Raw genomic sequence first — 20,911 nt, forward strand, 5'->3', positions numbered from 1 at the left:
CTGTTGTAGGGCAGCCAGACTCAAAGGGAAGTTTAAAGAATCCTACTTACTGCCAGCCTTCTCTGTGAAACCCATCATAAGCAAAGAGGAACCAATTCCCAGGGAGAAACTCAACCCTCCTACACCCAGCATCTATGTACGTTCTATGTTTCTAACACAAACCTATTGAACACAAATTCTGTGGTGGCTTCACATGGGTTTTCCCAACATACAAAACAGCAACAGGAAACTCAGGAATTTCAGTGTTTTATCACTTAAATATAAACTGTTTAAAACAACACGAGATCTATAGACAACACACCAACAATACTCACGCTACCGAGCGATACCTGTGATTTAATTATGCATAAAAAGAGATTTTGTAACGCGGTAATGTTCTTCTTTGCAGTTGGAAAGCAAAAGGGACGCCTTCTCCCCTGTCCTCCTGCAGTTCTGTACTGACGCCAAGAATCCTGTTACTGTCATCCGAGGACTAGCTGGATCTTTGCGACTCAGTAAGTTTACAGTGGCTTATGTGTAAACAAATATAATGAAACAACGTGCAAGTAGACTCTCCCAAATTTTATGAAGAAGAGAAACATGATTTGGAAAACTTGTACCTAATTTTCCCATGACCTTTTCAGACCTGGGGCTCTTTTCAACAAAATCCCTGGTGGAAGCCAATGCAGATCAGATGGTGGAGGTGAGGACTCAAGTGCAGCAACCTGCCGACGAGAACTGGGACCCTAGTGGCACGGGCCAGACGTGGCCCTGCGAGAGCAGCCGCTCCCACACCACCATCGCCAAGTACGCCCAGTACCAGGCCTCCAGCTTCCAGGAGTCTCTCCAGGTATTTTTTGATCCAGTGCTATTTACAGAAATTAAGATTGTTAGCTTTATATAGTAATCCTAAAGATTCAAATAGGTGGTGGAGCAAAAAATAAGTCCATGTCAGTGTGGATACATGTTTTCTCTGTGACCATAACCAATATATGCTAATTACAGCCCTCGATATAATTGAATGTAAGCATAAAATATAACATTAATAAAGCAGTGGCTTTAGCCAGGCCCAGTTCAAACTTCAGTTCCAATAACTGTGGAAGCATCTAATAGATAAAGAATAATTCTTTCATTTTGAGCTGAAGTTGAAGGAGCTCATATTCTTTCTTTTTTTCCTGAGCTGTTAAGAGCATGTTTGAAACAACAGCTTGGAATATGATCCCAGAAAGGTTTAACAATACAGCAAGAGTTAACTTGTCTGTCTTTTCAGGAGGAGAAAGGCAGTGATGAAGAGGAGGATGAAGACGATGAGAAGAAGCCACCCAGCAGTTCTGAGACTCCCAACAAAGACAGCTCTAAAGAAACTTGCAAGTAAGTGTAATTTTCTATAAAACTTTTAACCCAGCTTTTTTGGAGGCGCATCAGGGTTTTGTCACTTGTACTAAAGCTTCAATATCTTCTTCAGTGGTGAGCAGAAACCAGTTGGGAAAATCATTAAATTTGGCACCAACATTGATCTCTCTGATCCCAAGAGGTGAGTAGCCTAAAACAACTCTTTGTGTCTTTGTGCAGCTAATAATTGCCCATTACCTAAGAGGACGGCATTACAATCTTTTGTCTCTCTGCTCAGGTGGAAGCCTCAGCTTCAGGAGCTGCAGAAGCTTCCAGCATTTATGCGCGTGTCATCCAGCGGAAACATGCTGACCCATGTCGGACACACCATCTTAGGCATGAACAGCGTCCAGCTCTACATGAAGGTCCCAGGGAGCCGAACACCAGGTGAAGGAAACTATAGGCAACACAGCTTACTATCTAAATGAAGGTGTGATGGAGCTTCAATCACTATTAGCAAAAACATACAATGTTGTGTGTGCTTATTTGACAGGTCACCAGGAGAACAACAACTTTTGTTCAGTGAACATCAATATTGGCCCTGGAGACTGCGAGTGGTTCTGTGTCCATGAGAACTACTGGCAGGCCATCAGTGACTTCTGTGAGAAGTGAGTAGCTGCAGAGTAACAGTGGATGTGCAGGAGTGTTGTGGTGAGGCTGGTTTACAGTTGGACACCTTCTACATGTCTGCCTTTAATGTCCTCAGGCACGGAGTGGACTACCTGACAGGGTCCTGGTGGCCAGTACTGGAGGACCTTTACAACGCCAACATCCCAGTCTACCGCTTCATCCAGCGGCCTGGAGACTTGGTGTGGATAAATGCTGGTACTGTTCACTGGGTTCAGGCTGTGGGCTGGTGCAACAATATTGCCTGGAATGTTGGACCCTTGAATGGTAAGAAGGGCACCATCTAGTGGCCAAATGCATATTCATTCAACTTTTTTTTTTTTTTTTTATGTAGCATTTCTTGTATTTTTCAATATTGTTTCATGTATATTTACAGGCTACCAGTATCAGCTGGCGCTCGAGAGGTTTGAGTGGAACGAAGTGAAGAAGGTGAAGTCCATTGTCCCCATGATTCATGTGTCCTGGAATGTGGCCCGCACTCTGAAGATCAGTGACCCAGACACCTACAAGATGATCAAGTGAGTACAGCTGGTTTTTTATCAGTTTAGGCACTTGGTAGGTAAATCCACAGCAGCACAAATTAAAAATCTGTTTTAGCGAAAGCAGAAAATATTGCAATGATTTTTAAAGTGGCGATCCACAGAAAAACTGCCCGTGAATATTGATATTGATTGCAAATGTGGGTCTCTGCCTTCCTGTCAGACACTGCCTGATGCAGTCCATGAAGCACATCCAGATCCTGCGTGACCAGCTGGTGGCTGAAGGCAAAAAGATTTCCTATCAGAGTCGAGTCAAAGACGAGCCTGCCTACTACTGCAACGAGTGCGATGTGAGTAACCGTCAAACACAAACTTAAACAGACTTTCGTTGCTTTGTGGCTTCGGTAGTTATCTTCATCTTCATCATCTACAGACCTTTTTTAGGGGTGTTAGAGCGAGTTTGTTAGGGCACATAGAATGGCGACTGAGTTTACTGTCTTATCTTTACCAGTAAGCTTACAAGCTAGGAAAAATAAGACTTTTTAGTATCATCAAACTCTGAAGCTGTAGATTTGAAAGATGGCTCCTGAAGTTTCTACCAGACGACTGATCAACTCATCAAAGTTTGACCCCTCTGCTGTTCTTTCCTGTCGCAGGTGGAGGTGTTCAATTTGTTGTTTGTGACGAGTGAGAACAACAGCAGGAAGTCGTACGTGGTTCACTGCGAGGACTGCGCACGCCACCGCAACCCGAGCCTGACCAACGTAGTTGTGCTGGAGCAGTACCGCATAGAGGAGCTCATGAACGTATACGATTCCTTCACCCTGGTGAGACTTGACTTTTTAGTGCGTAATCGCAGTTCTTTCATGAAATAACTCGATCAAAGACTTTGACTTTTTAAATTTGTCAGTAATAGATCTATTTTTAATCTTTGTTTCTACGTCTCGTCTTTCCAGGCCTCCTCCTCCCGATGACAGAGCTCCCCACGTACGTCTCCTCAGCCATAAACCAAAACTCCTGCGAGGCAGGACAAAGACAGTTTCACTTTGGTTTTCAACTCACCCATTCATTATTGTTTAGCATGATTCTTGCGACTACTGCTACTACTTGCCGAATAGCCAGTTGAATACGTTTACTCCTTACTTGTTTACAAAGAGAAAAAAAAAAACCAAGCCGCCAATAAGATACCAGTTTACTCTCAGATGGTGCTTTCAACGAGAACCCCTGGACTCTGTGGTGGTTAACGGGGGCAGTTGGTGCTGTCATTGAACAAACTGTGGAGGGTAGCTGATGGTTTCAACGGCGTGTTTCTGTCAGTACCGGAAAGAACTCTTCTCTTCTCTTGAATATTGAAATTTGTACATGCTGTTTTGAAATTTCTCGTGGGGTGCTGTCTTTTTAAAAAATAATTTATTGTTGTTTTGTTTTTTTTCTAAACTAGATCCGCCTAGATATATACCACATTGGCCTTGTATTTAGAAAAGAGAAAATGGAAAAATACTAATAGAGTTATGAACATTTTTCTAAAAGCATTAAGAATTTAAAAATTGTTTGGAATGCTTCAAAAGATACGGGTTATAGCAACTTTGGTTGTTTTTTGCGGGGGGTTGGGGGAGGGGCTCTTGTGTTTTTTTTTTTTTTAACTTTACTTTTTTAAAAAGTTTGAATGTGTTGTAAATTTTGTTTCTATGAGTTCTAGCTTTTGTTTTCTCTGGAGATTAATATTCAGTTGTCACAGGTTGTCAGGTCTTGTTCATTTCTTCACTCTGTGTATGACCGCTCTCTTTAAAAAAAAAAGAAAAAGTCATTGTCCTCTGGTGTGTGTTTTGTTTGTTCCAATATGCAGACTTCGTATTTCCTGAACTTTTTTTTTTTTTTTTGGCATTGTACATTTAATTTAAAATGTTTCCTCTATTTATTGGATATTGGCGTTCTCCCTTTTCTGATAGGGTTGTACAATTTTGCTATGTTTTATTCCCTTTGTTTTATGGTGACTGTTTGCTCTGTAAGAACTAAAACATGGAGGCTGTGTCCGACGGAGTGGAGGCTACTGTTTCTCTGGTGCTCGCCTCTCGCCTCCTGTCTTTTCTCTCATGATATATATTAAATTATATCTTTATCTTTAATATAACACCACCTTTCCTGTAGACAATAGGCACACTGCTCACGTAGAGAAGATGACTAATGGAATGCTGTGTTTGTACGCTTATTTAAAAAGGAACAGAATGACTTTTTTTCCAAAGTGTTTTTGAGAAATGGTAATTCTTTTTTAATATGTAGGGGGCTTTTAGATGAGATTTTAATGATTTTATGATATCTGTTGAATATGCTAACGGGATAGATGGTGCTAAATGTTCTCTCTGAACAATTTTTCTTTTTTTTGTCTTCTTAAAATGAGAATTCTATTTTTCCTGTTGCAATATTATCTTACACTTTCCTTCTCTTTGTGGTCATTCGTTTATAACTGCACTGTTTAGAGAATCCACACAGACATACTTGCAGACATACACACCAAACTGAGCCAGACATGTCTTAAACACTTGTGAATTTGTGACATTACTATGACTATTAATAAACGCTTTTTGATAAATTCAGACTGAGCACAGTTTGTCTGAATTTGTTCACCTGTCATCTGACACCGGCGTCTTTCCTACACGCTCGAGACGCATTTTATAAAACTTGATGTAGAAGTGGAGAACGGTCAAAGGATGAACCCATTCATTTAGGTTCAGATGTGCTTTCTGCAATCCAAAATTTATCCACATACAATCAGTATAAATGATAAGTTGCTTTGACAGCGTTAAAGAGTTTGTCCAAAACAGACGAGATGTTCAACTGCTCCTGTCTAATACACTTTTCCAAAAAATTGAAAGAAACACTTTTGAATTAAACTTTTGGGATATTGATCTGGTGAGTTAAGCAGCAGTCAGTTAATGAGGTTGTTAATCAGTTTCAGCTGCTTTGCTGTTGAGATGAAATTAACCTCAGGTCCACTAGAGGGGCGACAATGACACAACCCTCATTTGGCTAGTGTCAGTGTCACCACTGGTCGCATGAGGTGATATCTGGACCCTACAGAGGTTGCACAGGTTTAATGCATCCAGGATGGTACATCAATGCGTGCCATTACAAGAAAGTTTGCTGTGTCTCACAGCACCATCTAAAGAGCATGGAGGAGACTCCAGGAGACAGCTAGTTACTCTAGCAGAGCTGGACGGGGCTATAGAAGGTCTTTAACGCATCAGCAGAACTGGTATCTGCTCCTTTGTACAAGGAGGAACAGGATGAGCACTGCAAAGAAGTACATAATAACGCCAACAGGCCACTGGTGTAAATGTCTATGACCAAACAATCAAAAACAGACTTCATGAGAGTGGCCTGAGGCTCTGACAAATATGTAAGACTGCTTTCTTCCATTTGTGCAACATCTCTAAAATTAGAAATATCCTGTCTCAGAGTGACGCTGAAAAACTAGTTCATGCATTTATTACTTCCAGGCTGGACGACTGTAATTCATTATTATCAGGATGTCCTAAAAACCCCTTGAAAAGCCTTCAGCTAATCCAAAATGCTGCAGCAAGAGTCCTGACAGGGACTAGAAAGAGAGAGCATATTTCTCCTGTTTTGGCTTCCCTTCATTGGCTTCCTGTTAAATCCAGAATTGAATTCAAAATCCTGCTCCTCACATACAAGGTCTTAAATAATCAGGCCCCATCTTATCTTAATGACCTTGTAGTACCATATCACCCTATTAGAGCGCTTCGCTCTCGCTCTGCAGGCCTACTTGTTGTTCCTAGAGTATTTAAAAGTAGGATGGGAGGGAGAGCCTTCAGTTTTCAGGCCCCTCTTCTTTGGAACCAGCTTCCAGTTTGGATTCGGGAGACAGACACTATCTCTACTTTCAAGATTAGGCTTAAAACTTTCCTTTTTGCTAAAGCATATAGTTAGGGCTGGACCAGGTGACCCTGAATCCTCCCTTAGTTATGCTGCAATAGACGTAGGCTGCTGGAGGATTCCCATGATGCATTGAGTTTTTCCTTTCCAGTCACCTTTCTCACTCACTATGTATTAACAGACCTCTCTGCATTGATTCATATCTGTTATTAACCTCTGTCTCTCTTCCACAGCATGTCTTTATCCTGTTTTCCTTCTCTCACCCCAACCAGTCACAGCAGGTGGCCCCGCCCCTCCCTGAGCCTGGTTCTGCCGGAGGTTTCTTCCTGTTAAAAGGGAGTTTTTCCTTCCCACTGTCGCCAAAGTGCTTGCTCATAGGGGGTCATATGAGTGTTGGGTTTTTCTCTGTATCTATTATTGTACGATCTACTGTACAATATAAAGCGCCTTGAGGCGACTGTTGTTGTGACTTGTTGCTATATAAATAAAATTGAATTGAATTGAATTAGTGGGGCCTGTGCTCACTGTCACATATTCCAGAGAATACCAGAATTGGCAGGTCCACCACTGGAGCTCTGTGTATTTCAGAGATGAGAGCATTTTTACCATGAGCACATGTGACAGACGTGAAAGGGTCTGGAGAACCCATGGGAAACATTATGCTGCCTGTAACATCGTTCAGTATGACCAGTTGTGTGGTGGGTGAGTGATGATCTGGAGAGGCATGTCACAGACCTTTACAGGCTGGGCAACGGGGGCAACAGCTCCCTGACTGCCATTAGGTATCAGGATGAAATCCTTGGAGAGATTGGTCAGACCCTATGCTGGTGCAGTGGGTCCTGGGTTTCTCCTAGTGCACGACAATATCTGGGCTCATGTGACAAGAGCATGCAGGCAGTTCCTGGAGGATGCATTACATTCAAACTACTGAGTATTATTTTGAGTTGCTGTGATGAAATTTCTGCAGAATGAACTGACCCGACAGAGATTGTTGGGTGTCTTTAAATTCAGCCTTCTGTAGCTTGATCATTTACATTTCAGTTCAATTCAATGCAAGTTAATTTTATTTATACAGCAACAAGTCACAACAACAGTCGCCTCAAGGTGCTTTATATTGTAAGGTAGACCCTACAATAACACATACATGGACAAAAAAATCACATGACCCCCTATGAGCAAGCACTTTGGCGAGAGTGGGAAGGAAAAACTCCCTTTTAACAGGAAGAAACCTCCGGCAGAACCAGGCTCAGGGAGGGGCGGGGCCATCTGCTGCGACCGGTTGGGGTGAGAGAAGGAAGACAGGATAAAAGACATGACAAGCCATTTCCATCAAACTATGTGATATCACTGTCGCCAACTCAGAAGGTCCTATGTTTGGTTCCTGCTTTCCGAAACCTGACACCTAACTCATTATTCGGTCCATATCAGAACAGATATTCAGCATGATTTTTTTTTTACCCCACTGAGATCTCAATTGTTTTCCAAGTCTTCCATTAATTGTTTTTGAACTGTATTTATTTATTTATTCCACTCTAAGCACCACTTGTTGTTAATTCTTATAATAATCGAGTGCTCGAATGCAAATGTTTCTCAATAATACCACTGAAGGAAGCTGCGCAGTGAAGTTATAGCAGCACAAACTTGGGAATGTGTTGTTGATGCATTAAAGTATATCTTATAGATCCTAGTTAGTCGGTTCTACACTGCTGGACCTGCAGCTAACACAGTTTGGAAAATTGGGCCACTGTCATGATACTCATCATGTATCGCCAGGCTTTTAGGTTTGCTACTTTGTATCAACACTGGTCAAAAAATCCACTGAAACATATTTATTACCTCAAAAAAAAAAAAATAAAAATATATTACCTTTTCTATATTTGATTTGAAACACAGAGCTCTCTGTGACACAATTTGCCGAAAAATCAATCGCCACATAAATCCTGTCAAAGCCTTCATTAATGTGAGCGCACACATGGAGGAGCAAGACACACTTTTTTGTGTTAGCTGTGTCCAGCTTGTTTCAAAGTATTCATTAGCTGCACCTCTGAATACAACAGCTTGAACCTCTCTGATGATCCGTCTGCGCTAACCATCTTCTTGCGCCTCTCTTCTTATTTATAGCACACATTCAGCCACCTCACCGCTCTAAAATATGTCACAACCCTCCTTCAAACCATTTAAAAACAGTCATATCCTTTGGCTGTGACATATGTTTGGCGCAGCTTTGTTATTCACGTCCTCACCTCGGGCTTGCTATTGTTAGACAAGCGTGTGAAAAAATACGGCTAGAGTAATCTAAAAGTTTCCAGTTGGACATCAGAACCCAGGATAAACTAAGGAAGGAGATTGCACAAGCAGAAAAACCTAAGAGATAGCAGAGCAGGAAACAGCACAAAGCAATAACAGACCTGCCAGGTTTTCCTCACAGATTATACGACAACAAGTCACACAGAGAACGCATTCAAGTTTGCTTTAGATTGCTCTTTGTTTACACCACCACAGCCACCAATGAGCACTAGTGCAAAAAGGTAGTATATCAATGCTTCAAGTAACTTCTAGTCAGACAAGTCCTGGTGAGACGCATAAGCTACGTGGTTTATAAGAATCTATCTGTTCAGATGGTGATTTATTCTGGTCAAAGTCACACCTCAGGTTTAGTGTGATGAGCAGCAGTAGCAGCAGTCCGATAATAAACAGATGTAAGATGTTGCAAGAAACATGAAGAATGGGAGATTACACTAATAGAAAGCAGTGAGGTAAGACGGCAACATCCCAAGAGACCCACAAAGGCTGTAATCAGTGAAATGATAAAAGATCAGAGCATAAGCAAAATAATTAGTGTTGTCTGATCCTGATTTTCCAGCCCTTTTCCTCTGCTTTGAGCTTGCACTGTTTATTTACTTAAAGCCCTTCTTTGGCCTCTTTATTATCCCCAGTTACCCAATAAATCTGAAGACATCAATGGGACAGCTATACGTGGTATGTAGAACTAGAGGTGACCTTTCTGCTTAATGTAGCAGAAACGTATAAGCCTTTATGCTACAGTAGAAATGTCCCTACTTCAGATCTTGGTTGTTTTTTGTATGATCTCGACATTACAGATGAAATAGTTACTTCACAGCCTTTGCTCTCATGCTCAGTAAGAGCAGCGTAAACAAACATCAAAGTTTGATCGTCCTGATTACGCCGCTTGGTAGTGATTGCATAGCTGAAGTATTTTTTTCTTGGCTGAGACGAGAGCGTTGGCTCTCTTATCGCCACCTGACTGCAGCGGGGTGGACAGATAGACAGACGGAGGTGGTCTTCCTGTGTGTTTTCAAGCAGGATTTCCTTCAGCCTGTCCTCCTGCTGGCCCCATGGCCTCTAGCTTAACCCGAGGACATGGTGACCTGCCAACGTTCTGTCACTGCGCACGGGAGTTTTATACCATAGAGGGTGTTTTTAGCATTTAGAAAAAACATTTGTCATAATATAAGTGTGTAATTTTACTTTTTAATAATCTTTAGCTATTATTTCTGTTATCTAAGGACAAAAGCTATACATGTGACTTCAAACTGATTACACAAAAAAACCCCACGAACCATCTATATTTATATTAAATCTATTAGTGCTTAAATTCTTTAATTTTATACTTTATCAGGTACCTGGCTGATTTGAACCCAACAGCATAGACAGAACTATTGCTGGATATTGATCAGGTCTTCAAAGCTGCAGACAGCTTTGTCGAGCCCTGACAACAGGATGTGTTAAGAGCAACAACGTGACGCAGTATTTAAAGACAATGTGTTTTAAGCGGACAGCGCAGGTCAAATCAGTGTTTCCTCTACTTAAAAATCTTTTTAGCTAATCTAAAACTCATTTCTATGAAGACCTACTAAACATAAATGCAACTTCGGTATTTGTTTTTATTTTACAGAGAAAACTGAACTATGTTGTAACACTGCACCATGTAAAATGTAGCGGATCAGTGTAGTCAGTATATTTAAGGAACAGGGGCATGAACTACGCAACAAAAAACATGTATTAAACATTACTGCACTAAAAACGACACACACATATGTTTTTATATCTTTGTGGGGACATCTAATTGACTAGCCGCTTACCCTAACCATCAACAATGACTCCCTAACCCTAATCCTAACCCTCAGACCAAACCTAACCATAACCTAATTGTATCCCTGACACTAAAACCACATTTTGAGTCTCAAAAATGCCTTCAAACTTTCCGGGACCGAGAGTTTGGTCCCCATAAGGGCTGTTGGTCCCCACAAGTGTAGTAAACTTCCAATTTTTGATCCCCACAAAGACATATAAACACAGACACACACACACATGGTCAAGCTAAATCTAGATCTAGATCAGCTCTCACTAAACGTAGTGATTCTCTGTGCATGTAGCACAAAGAGGGCGCTATCGTGGACTCACACTGGTGTCACAGACTACCTCTAAGACCCACAGAGGTCCAAATCACACCTTCATGATTTATAATAACAACGTAACCAAAAACGCCTTTTAAAAGGATTGAAAGTCAGCATTTCAGCACAAACGCCTCACACCAACTGTCAAGCACGGAGGTGGAGGGGTGATGATGGGGGCTTGTTTTGCATCCACAGGACCTGGGCATCTCACAGTCACTGAGTCAACCATGAACTCCTCTGTATATAAAGTATTCTAGAGTCAACGTGAGACCATCTGTCTGACAGCTAAAGCTTGGCCCAGACTGGGCACTGCAGCAGCCACATCAAAGTCAACCTGACTGAAATGCTGCGTTGACACCTTAAGAGAGCTGTGTATGAAACTCTAAGTGTCAGATGGCATCATCTGCCTCTTATCAACTCCAGCTGAGTTTATCATCCTGTACGTTTAAATCACTGGTTAACATTTTCTAAAGCAGTTTTTGGACTCTGTAATACAAATAAACATGATAAAAAGAATGTGCTCGGCTCCGTGGTACCTCCACCTTTAAGACAAACCAAGTCTGCCTCTACTGCCCTTCCCCCCCTTTTTTCTGCTTTCCTGCACCTCAACTTATCAGGTCAGCCGCCTCATTCTGACCCCTAACACACAACACCCAGCCCCCATTGCAACAGGGAGAGGGTGAAGGGGTGTAGCATGTCCTGGATAAGAGAGGTGGAATGTGTGCAGTGAGAGGAGTTGCAGGAGAAAAGCAGGGGGGGGTTTGATAAGTTTGATGGGTGGGGAGAAAGTGGGATGGATGCAGGGAGTGCAGGAGGAGGGGAGATACAGCATTCTGGACTCAATCAGATGGGGGGTAAAAAGAGGAGGGCAGAGACAGAAGTTTGACATACCGAAGACAAAGACCACAGCAACTGGAAGCTTCGGTTATTTCCACCATCATCTCTGCACCACTTCGTCCACAGCAACAATTTGATCGGTGGATTGGAGAAGACGACAGAAGATTTAGGACGCAATCTTTTCCACTGACATCTCAGGATATCTGACGGAAACCAAAAGCAAAGCTGCAGGACACCAATTTATCACCTAAAGAGATAAGGCTTCAAAGGGGAACCTCCAAGAAGATCTCAAAGCCTGTTTTAACTTCACTCTGGAGAACTGGAAAAGAACAGCTGAAGGAATAAAAGCAGAACGAAAGAGCTTCATTAAAGTGTGCAGGGAGTGCACGAGTGTGGCTGACAGACTGGTCACAAGTCTTCTGCAGAAGAAGTGAGAAAAGCAGCAAAAATCTGGAGGAGGAACAGCAAGAGGTCCACCGGGCCCCACAGCACAACGTGAGTACGACCTCAAACCATGAAATCATATTAACACTGAACAGCTGAGATATAAGTTACTACACTGAAGCTAAAACACTGTTTACATCTATTGAGTGATGTTCAACAGAACGTAATGAGTATAAGAGACAAACAAGTATTATTGCAGCTATTTTGTTCCAGATAATAGAAAAGAAAGAAAAAACAGTTACGACACAACACGTTACTCCACGAAAAGTAAGAGCAGTGAGTAAAATGGGCGGAGTCCTTAAATGTATTTCCCATTTCCCATAAGCTGCACAATGAGTCACCTCACACACACACACGCATGTGCGCATACACACTTTCCTGCCAGTCCTTCCTCTATGACCTTCCACCTTACAAAAACACTTGGGATAACAATGGGACACAGGCGTGGAAAAATTTACACTAACGCACCCAGGACAGCATCGCGAAAGGCCCGGATCTGCTGTACCTGCTGAGATCCAGTGAGTCCAACGTTAGCCGATATATTTTGAAGGTTACTTTTTGTTCGACTTGAGCTTTAAGTGCGCACAGCGTGCACACACGGCCATCTTACCTGACCTTTCTGACTTTACACGATTAAACGGCCTCACCCGTTTTTGTTTGTACAAAAAGCTGCTGTTGTGCACGCAACTTCCATCTTGCCATCACAATGAACCACTCATTACACACATCACACCACCGCCAGCACAGGCATAGTCCTCCACTGGTTCCTGCACAGGACAGATTCTAATGTGCTCAATTTTTGTCCACACAGCATTCCCGTACGGCATAAATATGAATCTGTGACTCGTTCAAGTCAAAGAAAAGATGGCCTTCCTATCAGTGTGTGGCAACGCTTTTAAAAATAAAAGGATGACAGGTTGAGTAGGTCTTTCCTGCTGGGATTTTTCCGGCACTGAAGCTTTTTCTGGCAGCTTGCACAGCCGTGGTACTCTCACGTCCTCTCTCCAACATGGTCATCGCTGTCTCCTGACCTCAGAGAAGTGAGGATATCCTGCAGCAGACGCAGCTGCGTACCCCATAAAATCTGCCCTAGCGCAAAAAGAATGCAACGTCCTGGTGTAAGATCTCTTAAATATCAACCCGATTTTTTGTTATATAAAATTGCCATAACTTATTCTTAATATTTCATGCTCACGAGGCCATTATTTACAAAAGTTAAATGACTCTATACACTTTATGAAACATTTGATTTCCATAAAATGCCTAACATCTTGCAATAATGGCACCTTGGCCATTAATAATATTGCGGGAAAATGGATGGATGGATAATTTTAAGGTTTTTTTGTTTTAATTAACCAAAATATTTAAAATATTTAACCCTGTCCCCTGCAATATTGTGAATATGCTAGATTATTGTTCTAAAAGACAGATAGGTTGAACATAACATTACCCCAACATATTTACATTAGTAAACCGCATCGTTTTTATGTCGTTCCATATTGTTATTACATTTTGTGTTGGGAGAATTATTCAATTCACTTCAACACAATTTATATACAAGTCAACCAAAAGCACTTTATATTATAAGGTGAAGACCTACAGTAATATATCCAAACCTGTGACCAACTCCTTTTAAACTGTCGTTCCTTTATTGATCTCTTCCCATTATTTTAACACAAAGTAAGGGAATAATTCGTTGTAGTAACAAAGTCATGGGTATTATTGAGCTGGTGCTTCACTGAGCTACAGTGAAAATTCTAAGGGTTCGATTTGTAACGGTGGACTGTTTTACTAGTACAAGATATATCTGTGATCAACAACTAGCCTGAGGAGTTAAACCTTTTTCTTTAGTAGCATCGGTACTTGCAGAGGCACAACACACAACACCACATAGCCACAGTTACATGTGCAAACAACACCCACATGTACAAACTTTCATGCGAGTTAGCCTTGATCTCTCCACTTCACAAACTACATATCGTTAGCTTCATAGCATAAGTGCCTAAGTCATTTGACTTAGTCAAATGACTTAGGCACTTATGCTATGAAGCTAACGATATAACAATTATGGGGCCTTTTCCTTTTGGCCAATCAGCTCGCTGATAATCATCACCTCACAGATGGCATCACACAAGGCTCCCTAGCTTCCTGACAGAAAAAGCATGTAACCTCTTAGTGAACCCACAACCACTAACTCAGTGGTTTTTGTCACTTTGACACCTGACTGCTCACACAGTCTCCAACCACCAACACATTGGCCACACATACAACACCTTCAAAACACCTGCAATGATGTGCACAATCTCCTCATCCTTGATGTTGATTCAGACCAAGTTCCGATTTCTTTTTCTTCACACAGTTCGTTATGAGTATGGCCGGTACTCTCGAGAGGGGGGCACACCATCAGGCCTTGGACTTGTCTGAGGAACTGCCACCTCACCACCACCATCACCACACCAACCACCACCAGCAGCAGCATCTTCACCATTCCAACTCCCTGGCATCCACCGCGGCTGTGGGTGGAGGGAGAGAAACACCTTCACGTGTGGTTGTGCCTCCTCCTTATTCTGCAGCTGAGAGTGGCGGCGGGGGAAGCGAGGCTCCTCTGGAGCTGCGGGGATCTCTCGACTGCTGGGCCTGCTCGGTGCTGGTCACCGCTCAGAACGTGCTGATCGCCGCAATCAACGCGTGCCTCGCTGGACTGGTGTTCGGGATCATCCTGACACCAGCCATCGTCATGGTTGTGTTTGGCTTCCTCTGTCACTCTACAGTAAGAGAAAGGAAAACGGGGAGCGAATGAACGGGAACGTGTGAAAACTGTGTGAACTCTTTGTGTTCTTCTTCTGCACCGCGGCATTCAGGCGCAATTTAAACTCGATTAGCACATCTGCATGCATCCTCCGACGCATTTCATAATAATTCATAGAGCTATTTGCTCTCAAAAATCATGCATCGCAGACATTTGAAACCACCGGAGTATGTAAGGAGAGATGCTGAGTGGAGATGATTGCATCAATCTTTTTATGAAATATCTACAAGTCCTAATCTTGTAACTTTTATCCACAAGTTTGAAATAGTTGTGCTTGGGGCTTAGGGAGTGCTTTGGCTTTTATCATCGATGAGAGGTTTTATAATCTGATAAGTCTCAGATTCTTTTAGATGTTGAGGAGAAACAACTGGACAGGGCAAGTGGCCAGGAGTAGGATAGGCATTAGAGCACAAACCTTTAAAGAATGTCTGCTTTAGGGATTAAAATACACTTTTTAACATATGATTGTGAAAGCATAATATTGGAAAAACATAAATATTAAAAACTAAATAAACGGTTAATACACAGAATTGCATGTGAGGAAACAATATTTTTGAAAAGCACATACAGCTAAAACCAAGCTGCTCACTTAACATCGTATGCAGAAGCATCACCTGGACTAAACCAAAAAGTCATGGTGGATCAGAGGCTTTCACACATACCAATGGCACTTGTGTAGGCCTCCTTAATAACCAGAGGGACCAGGATTCTCTCATGTTCTCTCACAGTAAGACCTCATGTGACACCAGCTTAGAAAAGGATTAACCAGGATCTGGGAGGGTGAAGAAAGGAGAAAATTCGGGAGAAATAAAAAGGGCCAAAGAAAAAAAACATATAAAGAAAGTAAGTTGGATCCAAGTATTTAAGAAAACACAACCACACATGCAATATATACAACTTTTTGCAAAAAAGAAACAAGTGCATTCCTTTCCCAGTACACCCTGCCTCAGATCTGGAGGCATTCAGGAGCTCTCACGATTTTAAAACAAACACGGGCATACTTGTCCGAGTCTTATCTTCTACGACTCCTATTCTAAACGCTTCCTCCGTTAACTCGCACTATATTATATTTTTATGCAGAATGTTCGTTGTTTTTATTTTAAAAGTAAGATTAAATCAGCTATACGGCTTTAAGACTGCACGACTTTAATCATTTAAAAGAACAATATAGAAGACCTTATTTCAAATTCCAGTGGATTCTGGTGCACAACTCTTGCCTTGCTTTGCCCTTTTTGCAACTCTACAGACAAAGGTTGACAGAGGTTTGAGTTTAGTGTTTTCCATGTCATTCTTACTTTCTTGCAGCCTGCACTTTGCTCGTGCATTCATATGTTCACTTCACAGGCTTATAGGGATAATTCAGACATACCGCCTCTCCTCCTCTTCCACATTCATATCTTGAACCCATCACCTTTCCTTCCACTCCCACTGTGCTATTGCACATACTTTGACATAGAGCATCAATCCAGCTCACAGTAGCTTCAACCAACGTCTTTTTAGTTCCATTAATTTTTCTCAGACATGCATATGTTTATGTGTGTGCGAGAGAATGAGAGTGTTATATCTCAGACTACCAACTGGTGTCTGTCCTCACCTCATACACACATACCGCATACACCACGTCATCCTCTGGATTGTGATGGCGGCCGGCAGATCAGCCAAGGTTTTCGTGTGTGCGACTATGTGGGAGCGGAGCCTTCTTAAAAAATGTATCATCCTGGGTAAAGTTGCAAAATAAAGGTTTAAAATGATGACTGACTGAAAACACTAAAGTTTGCCATGTGGTCTGCAGGTGCGCCCCCATGGAACTACACCCTACTGCTCAGACCTACTGACCGATGGAGGCTGTGTGGCTTTGCTGGTGGTGGGCTTCCTCTTGGTCACCCCTCTGCTAGTCCTGGCGCTGGCTGCATACTGTCGTCTGGCCCGACACCTCCAGCTGGGCCTGTGTTTCATTCCATACAGCCGGGCCGTGTACAAGAACCTCCCGGCCACCCAGCATCGTGGCCTGGGCACGGGCTGCTGCGGGGGTCGAGATGCTGCTGATGGCGGTGGAAAGGGGAAGGTCTGGGTGTGAGATGACTGTGGGCTTGGTAAAGGGGAAAAGAAAATGGGGTGAGAAAAGACCTTTAGATTAAGTAAAGGGGCACGAACAAAAAAAGAGGGGTTAAGAAAAGGCAGCAGATGTCAGGAAAATTGAGATATGTGAACTATAATTATCTTGTAACTTTCTAGTTACAATATTGCCTCAGCATTATGGAAAAAAATGAATCCATACAAAGCGTGTATACTTCAAATGAAACTAAAACAAATGCAAATTCCACTTTGTTAAATAACACGGTCTCAATAAGAGAGCCTGTTCAAGTCAATAAATTACAGCCGAGACAAAAAGACACTTACATGATGGTCTGGTTTATTTTTATGTGTTTTTAAGTGATTGAGAGGAAGCTGAACATCTGAAAAACATCAAATCCCACAAAGGTTGTACTGACACTTCACAGCTGTATCCTGTCACATTTATGTTATAATGAGAAACATTTATATGTCTAGTGTAGTTTTCTTTTTAGCTGTTGCAAACTGTAACTGCATTCTCTTGCATGTTTTGTTTCCTTTTTTTGAATAAATAAAGCTACGAGAGTTAGCTGGTGTGGTCTGCCGTTTTATTAGCGCGAGTTTACAGAGTTCAAAAGCAGTTTAAATGTCCTTTGTTCCCCTTTCACTAAAAAGAGAAAAACACACCACACAAAAATACTGCAAAAGGAAAAGGCTGCCTTATATGCATATAGTGTCGAAACTCAAAAGGCACATCTCACTTAAAAATTAAGATGTACAAATGTGTTCAAATCAAATCTCCTGTTGAAAACAAAACAAGAAAACTGCACCAAACATCAAAATCAAACCAAAATAATACACAGCAAGGCCAAACTAATAAGTCTTCTCACCAGATATTGATGCTTCTTTCCTACGTGACACAAAAAGTAGGAGACAGATGTTTTTTTTTTGTTTTACTACATTCCTGTAATATTATTGTTGAAGTCCTAAATGATCAACTTTAAAGTGTTTGTGCACCGTGTACAGTAAGACAGGCATGGAGAACAGCACTGACTGGGAGGCTTTGAACAGATGACACACTCAGTTCAAATCAACATATAAGACTTTAAGAATGCACAAGCATCTACCTAAAATCTATTTATTTAATCTATCATCTTTGATATTTTTAGGTACAATTGTAATGTATTTTTTTCATCTCCGTTAAATAAACAGGCAGCCTTAAAGTATGAAATATTGATATACAAAAACATAAATTTGTTTACTGTCACAGTGGCTGATAGTGCCACACAGGCCTCAGCGCGAGCTTGAAGCCATTACAATGTTTAAGTTGTTTAATGTGTAGGTGCTCACGATAAACAGATTTTGAATGAAAGCCGGGAACTTCGGTAGCACAAAAACTGTCAATTCTTTATGCACATATGGATCAGTCCCTCTTATTACCATGATTGCCCCTTAAGGTGTTTCCAAAGGCACCGTGTTAATGCCAGTCATAAACAAAAATATAAACAGTATCCTATTTACTTGGCGATAAGTTTGCTTTTAGTCTTTAATCAGAAAGCCTTATGTTGGCTAGTTAAGTATCGGGCTAACGTTTAAAGCTTTCACTTGAGTGAAGTCACATTACTGTTACTGCTAAGTAATGTTAGCTAATTTCACAGCCTTTCATACATCACCTCGCCATAACGGCTATAATAACGCTGCCATATTGTATCATACTCAGTGCATTTCAATCATCATAGCAAAACAATTATTTGAAAAAATTAGCATGTGTAATGTACACACACTGGAAAATTATGTACTAGGGCTTACGCAAAGTGCCCCCTGTGAAAAGGTGCAAATCCTTTTTGCAGACCTTTCAGGTGGATTTGTTCCTTGTGTTATCCATACTTTGTATTTGTTGTTTTTCAGCAAACACTTATTAAAACAGCAACCTCCAGGCATGTGGGCAAAGTCTACGCTGACTGTAGACGGTTACGTCTTTTCATTGGCCCGGAGTCTACGGTGAGCGTAGACACTGTAGACTCGGGCCAATAGGAGCGTCGGCTCCCACTGTAGACGACCAATCGTCTGCTCGACGGAAGTTGCGTCACCAAAACAACAACACGCAGCGGAACAGCGAAGAAGCCCGCTGTTTTTTTATGGAAACTGGCATTTCTTTTATGTTTACGCTAATTTATCGACTCTGGATTTAGCGGAAATTACACGATAGCGCATTTAAGCCTTTTTCTTTGTGGTAAATGTTAGCCGCGCGCTAGCCGACATCTAATGTATTACGCCCATTTCTAGTCTTTTCAGTGGCTACAACTGATGTTGGCGACATTAGCAAGTCATGTTGTAAATCCAGATGCCCATGCACCTCGTCAGCAGGCCTGGTGAGAAGTATGGTCTTCACCAAACCTGCACACAGCAGCTGCTCAGCCTTCACTCACGCACAGAGGGTATCCACGCGCCTTCAAGTCAACACGATGCTTTCCGTGGCTCGTTACAAACGATCTGAGATATATGAAGTAGTACGTGTATTTAATATCATACTAGGCAGATTTACCGCACTGCCATTTACTACACATTTACCCGTGTTTGGCTATTGTCAGTACATGCACAATGATATTGTTGATGGTAACATGTATGATTCCAGCCTACCTGAGAGGCACTTTTGACTTTTTGTAGTTCAGCTCACTGATTGACTATCCTGCAGTGCTGTTTTCCTGTATTCCTGTTTCATCCACTTTAATAAAGTGTCCTGTGTTACAGTAACAGTGAGTTGTGGATTTACTTAACGAATGCCCAAGTTGGGCTTTAATCTGTCTTAGACATGTAGACACAACTATGTAGAAACACGTAACAGACCTGAACCAAAGAAGCAATGTGTACAAGCAGGCAAAGACAAGTTTTGGAAGTATTTGTACAACACATGCCTCCGCAACAACTTCAGTGTTTCCTGGAATTGATTAGGAAACACTAACAGAGCTATTATCTGTTATGTGAGTCAAATTTCCCCAGATAGTCTTGGTTGACATCAGGTGAATGTGAAAGCCATGGTGTATGATCACGCCATTTTCATAATCAACTATTCAGTCTATTTGTCACAGGACAAACATAATCTCTCATAGCAAGTTTCTAATGATTTTACAACTCTTACCTTTGACAAGTGAACCCTAACATGGCAGCAAAGTGCAACAATGTCTCTCTGTGTAGGGATCAGGAGTTCAGGGCATGCCTTTAATTTCTTGCCTGTCTGTAAATGACAGTGTCATGGCATGAATAATCCTTCAGATTTTACCAGTTGAAAAGTAAAACAATTACATTGTCAGAAGAACCTAAAAGACTTTGCACATAATAATCACAGAAGAAAAGAAAGGAATTGATTTTCAATTGCTCTTAATTTCAGGGCACTTTCCAACCTGTTGGTTCAAAAGAGCCAAAAGAAAATCCTCATCGATGTTGGAGTAAAAACTAGATGCTTTTATTGGAATATACACTGATAATGCTTACTGTCCTGTCATTGTAAACCAGTCAAAATACATAAATAACACATTGTGATCATGCTGAAGACCACAGACAGCAGTCCAGGCGTCAGGCGGGATAAAGGAGCTGAAAACATCACCTGATAAAGAAAAATCAGACAACAGACTGAATGAATAAAAGAAGGCTTCTTCATTGCACATTTTTCACCAATCACAAGCCTCTTCTCTCACTCTAGACTTTTGACCAATCACCGATCAGGATGAATTGCACTACTGTACTGTCCATCCGACTGTTCGGCAGACAGACATGCTGAGGAGCAAGGCAAAATTTTGCTTTTAGACTTCGGGACTCATTTTATTTCTCCATCTGAAGAAAACTATTCAAGCAGATAGTTATTTGTGGTGAATGAAATACGGTTACAATTTCAAGAGGTTTTAAGCACTACACGCGAAATCCAAGCACTCTTCAATCAAAGATTTCAAATACCAGTATGCACCCCGATTAACGATGTACTT

The 20,911-nt window shown here is 41.6% G+C and overlaps 2 protein-coding genes and 1 long non-coding RNA gene across 4 annotated transcripts in view; 2 read left to right on the plus strand and 1 right to left on the minus strand.

The window, feature by feature from the left end:
- kdm6ba (lysine (K)-specific demethylase 6B, a) overlaps window positions 1–5,073 on the plus strand; it is a 107,467-nt gene extending 102,394 nt beyond the window's left edge. The window contains exons 17-28 of the mRNA XM_026161650.1: window positions 10–136; window positions 389–494; window positions 624–829; window positions 1,250–1,350; window positions 1,445–1,513; window positions 1,610–1,758; window positions 1,865–1,979; window positions 2,078–2,265; window positions 2,375–2,516; window positions 2,701–2,827; window positions 3,134–3,304; window positions 3,434–5,073. Coding sequence (XP_026017435.1) covers window positions 10–136; window positions 389–494; window positions 624–829; window positions 1,250–1,350; window positions 1,445–1,513; window positions 1,610–1,758; window positions 1,865–1,979; window positions 2,078–2,265; window positions 2,375–2,516; window positions 2,701–2,827; window positions 3,134–3,304; window positions 3,434–3,451 — 1,519 coding nt within the window. The 3' untranslated portion in view covers window positions 3,452–5,073. The remainder of the gene's footprint in view (window positions 1–9; window positions 137–388; window positions 495–623; window positions 830–1,249; window positions 1,351–1,444; window positions 1,514–1,609; window positions 1,759–1,864; window positions 1,980–2,077; window positions 2,266–2,374; window positions 2,517–2,700; window positions 2,828–3,133; window positions 3,305–3,433) is intronic.
- Window positions 5,074–11,471: 6,398 nt separating this feature from the next.
- Window positions 11,472–17,520, plus strand: tmem88b (transmembrane protein 88 b). Its single transcript, XM_026161662.1, has 3 exons — window positions 11,472–12,121; window positions 14,430–14,840; window positions 16,672–17,520. Exons 2-3 carry the CDS (start codon window positions 14,436–14,438, stop codon window positions 16,954–16,956), a joined length of 690 nt encoding a protein of 229 aa, XP_026017447.1. The 5' UTR covers window positions 11,472–12,121; window positions 14,430–14,435; the 3' UTR covers window positions 16,957–17,520.
- On the minus strand, window positions 14,775–16,779 carry LOC113018564 (uncharacterized). 2 transcript variants are annotated; one of them, XR_003271816.1, is made up of 4 exons: window positions 16,716–16,779; window positions 16,474–16,596; window positions 15,542–15,651; window positions 14,775–14,835 (listed from the first exon to the last, which is right to left on the minus strand). It is a non-coding gene; the product is annotated as an uncharacterized LOC113018564 (long non-coding RNA). The 2 variants fall into 2 exon arrangements; XR_003271815.1 differs by lacking the exon at window positions 16,716–16,779 and having other exon boundaries at window positions 16,474–16,664.
- Window positions 17,521–20,911: the final 3,391 nt, after the last annotated feature.

The sequence above is a fragment of the Astatotilapia calliptera genome, chromosome 3, assembly GCF_900246225.1.
Source record: "Astatotilapia calliptera chromosome 3, fAstCal1.2, whole genome shotgun sequence".
NCBI lineage: Eukaryota > Metazoa > Chordata > Actinopteri > Cichliformes > Cichlidae > Astatotilapia > Astatotilapia calliptera.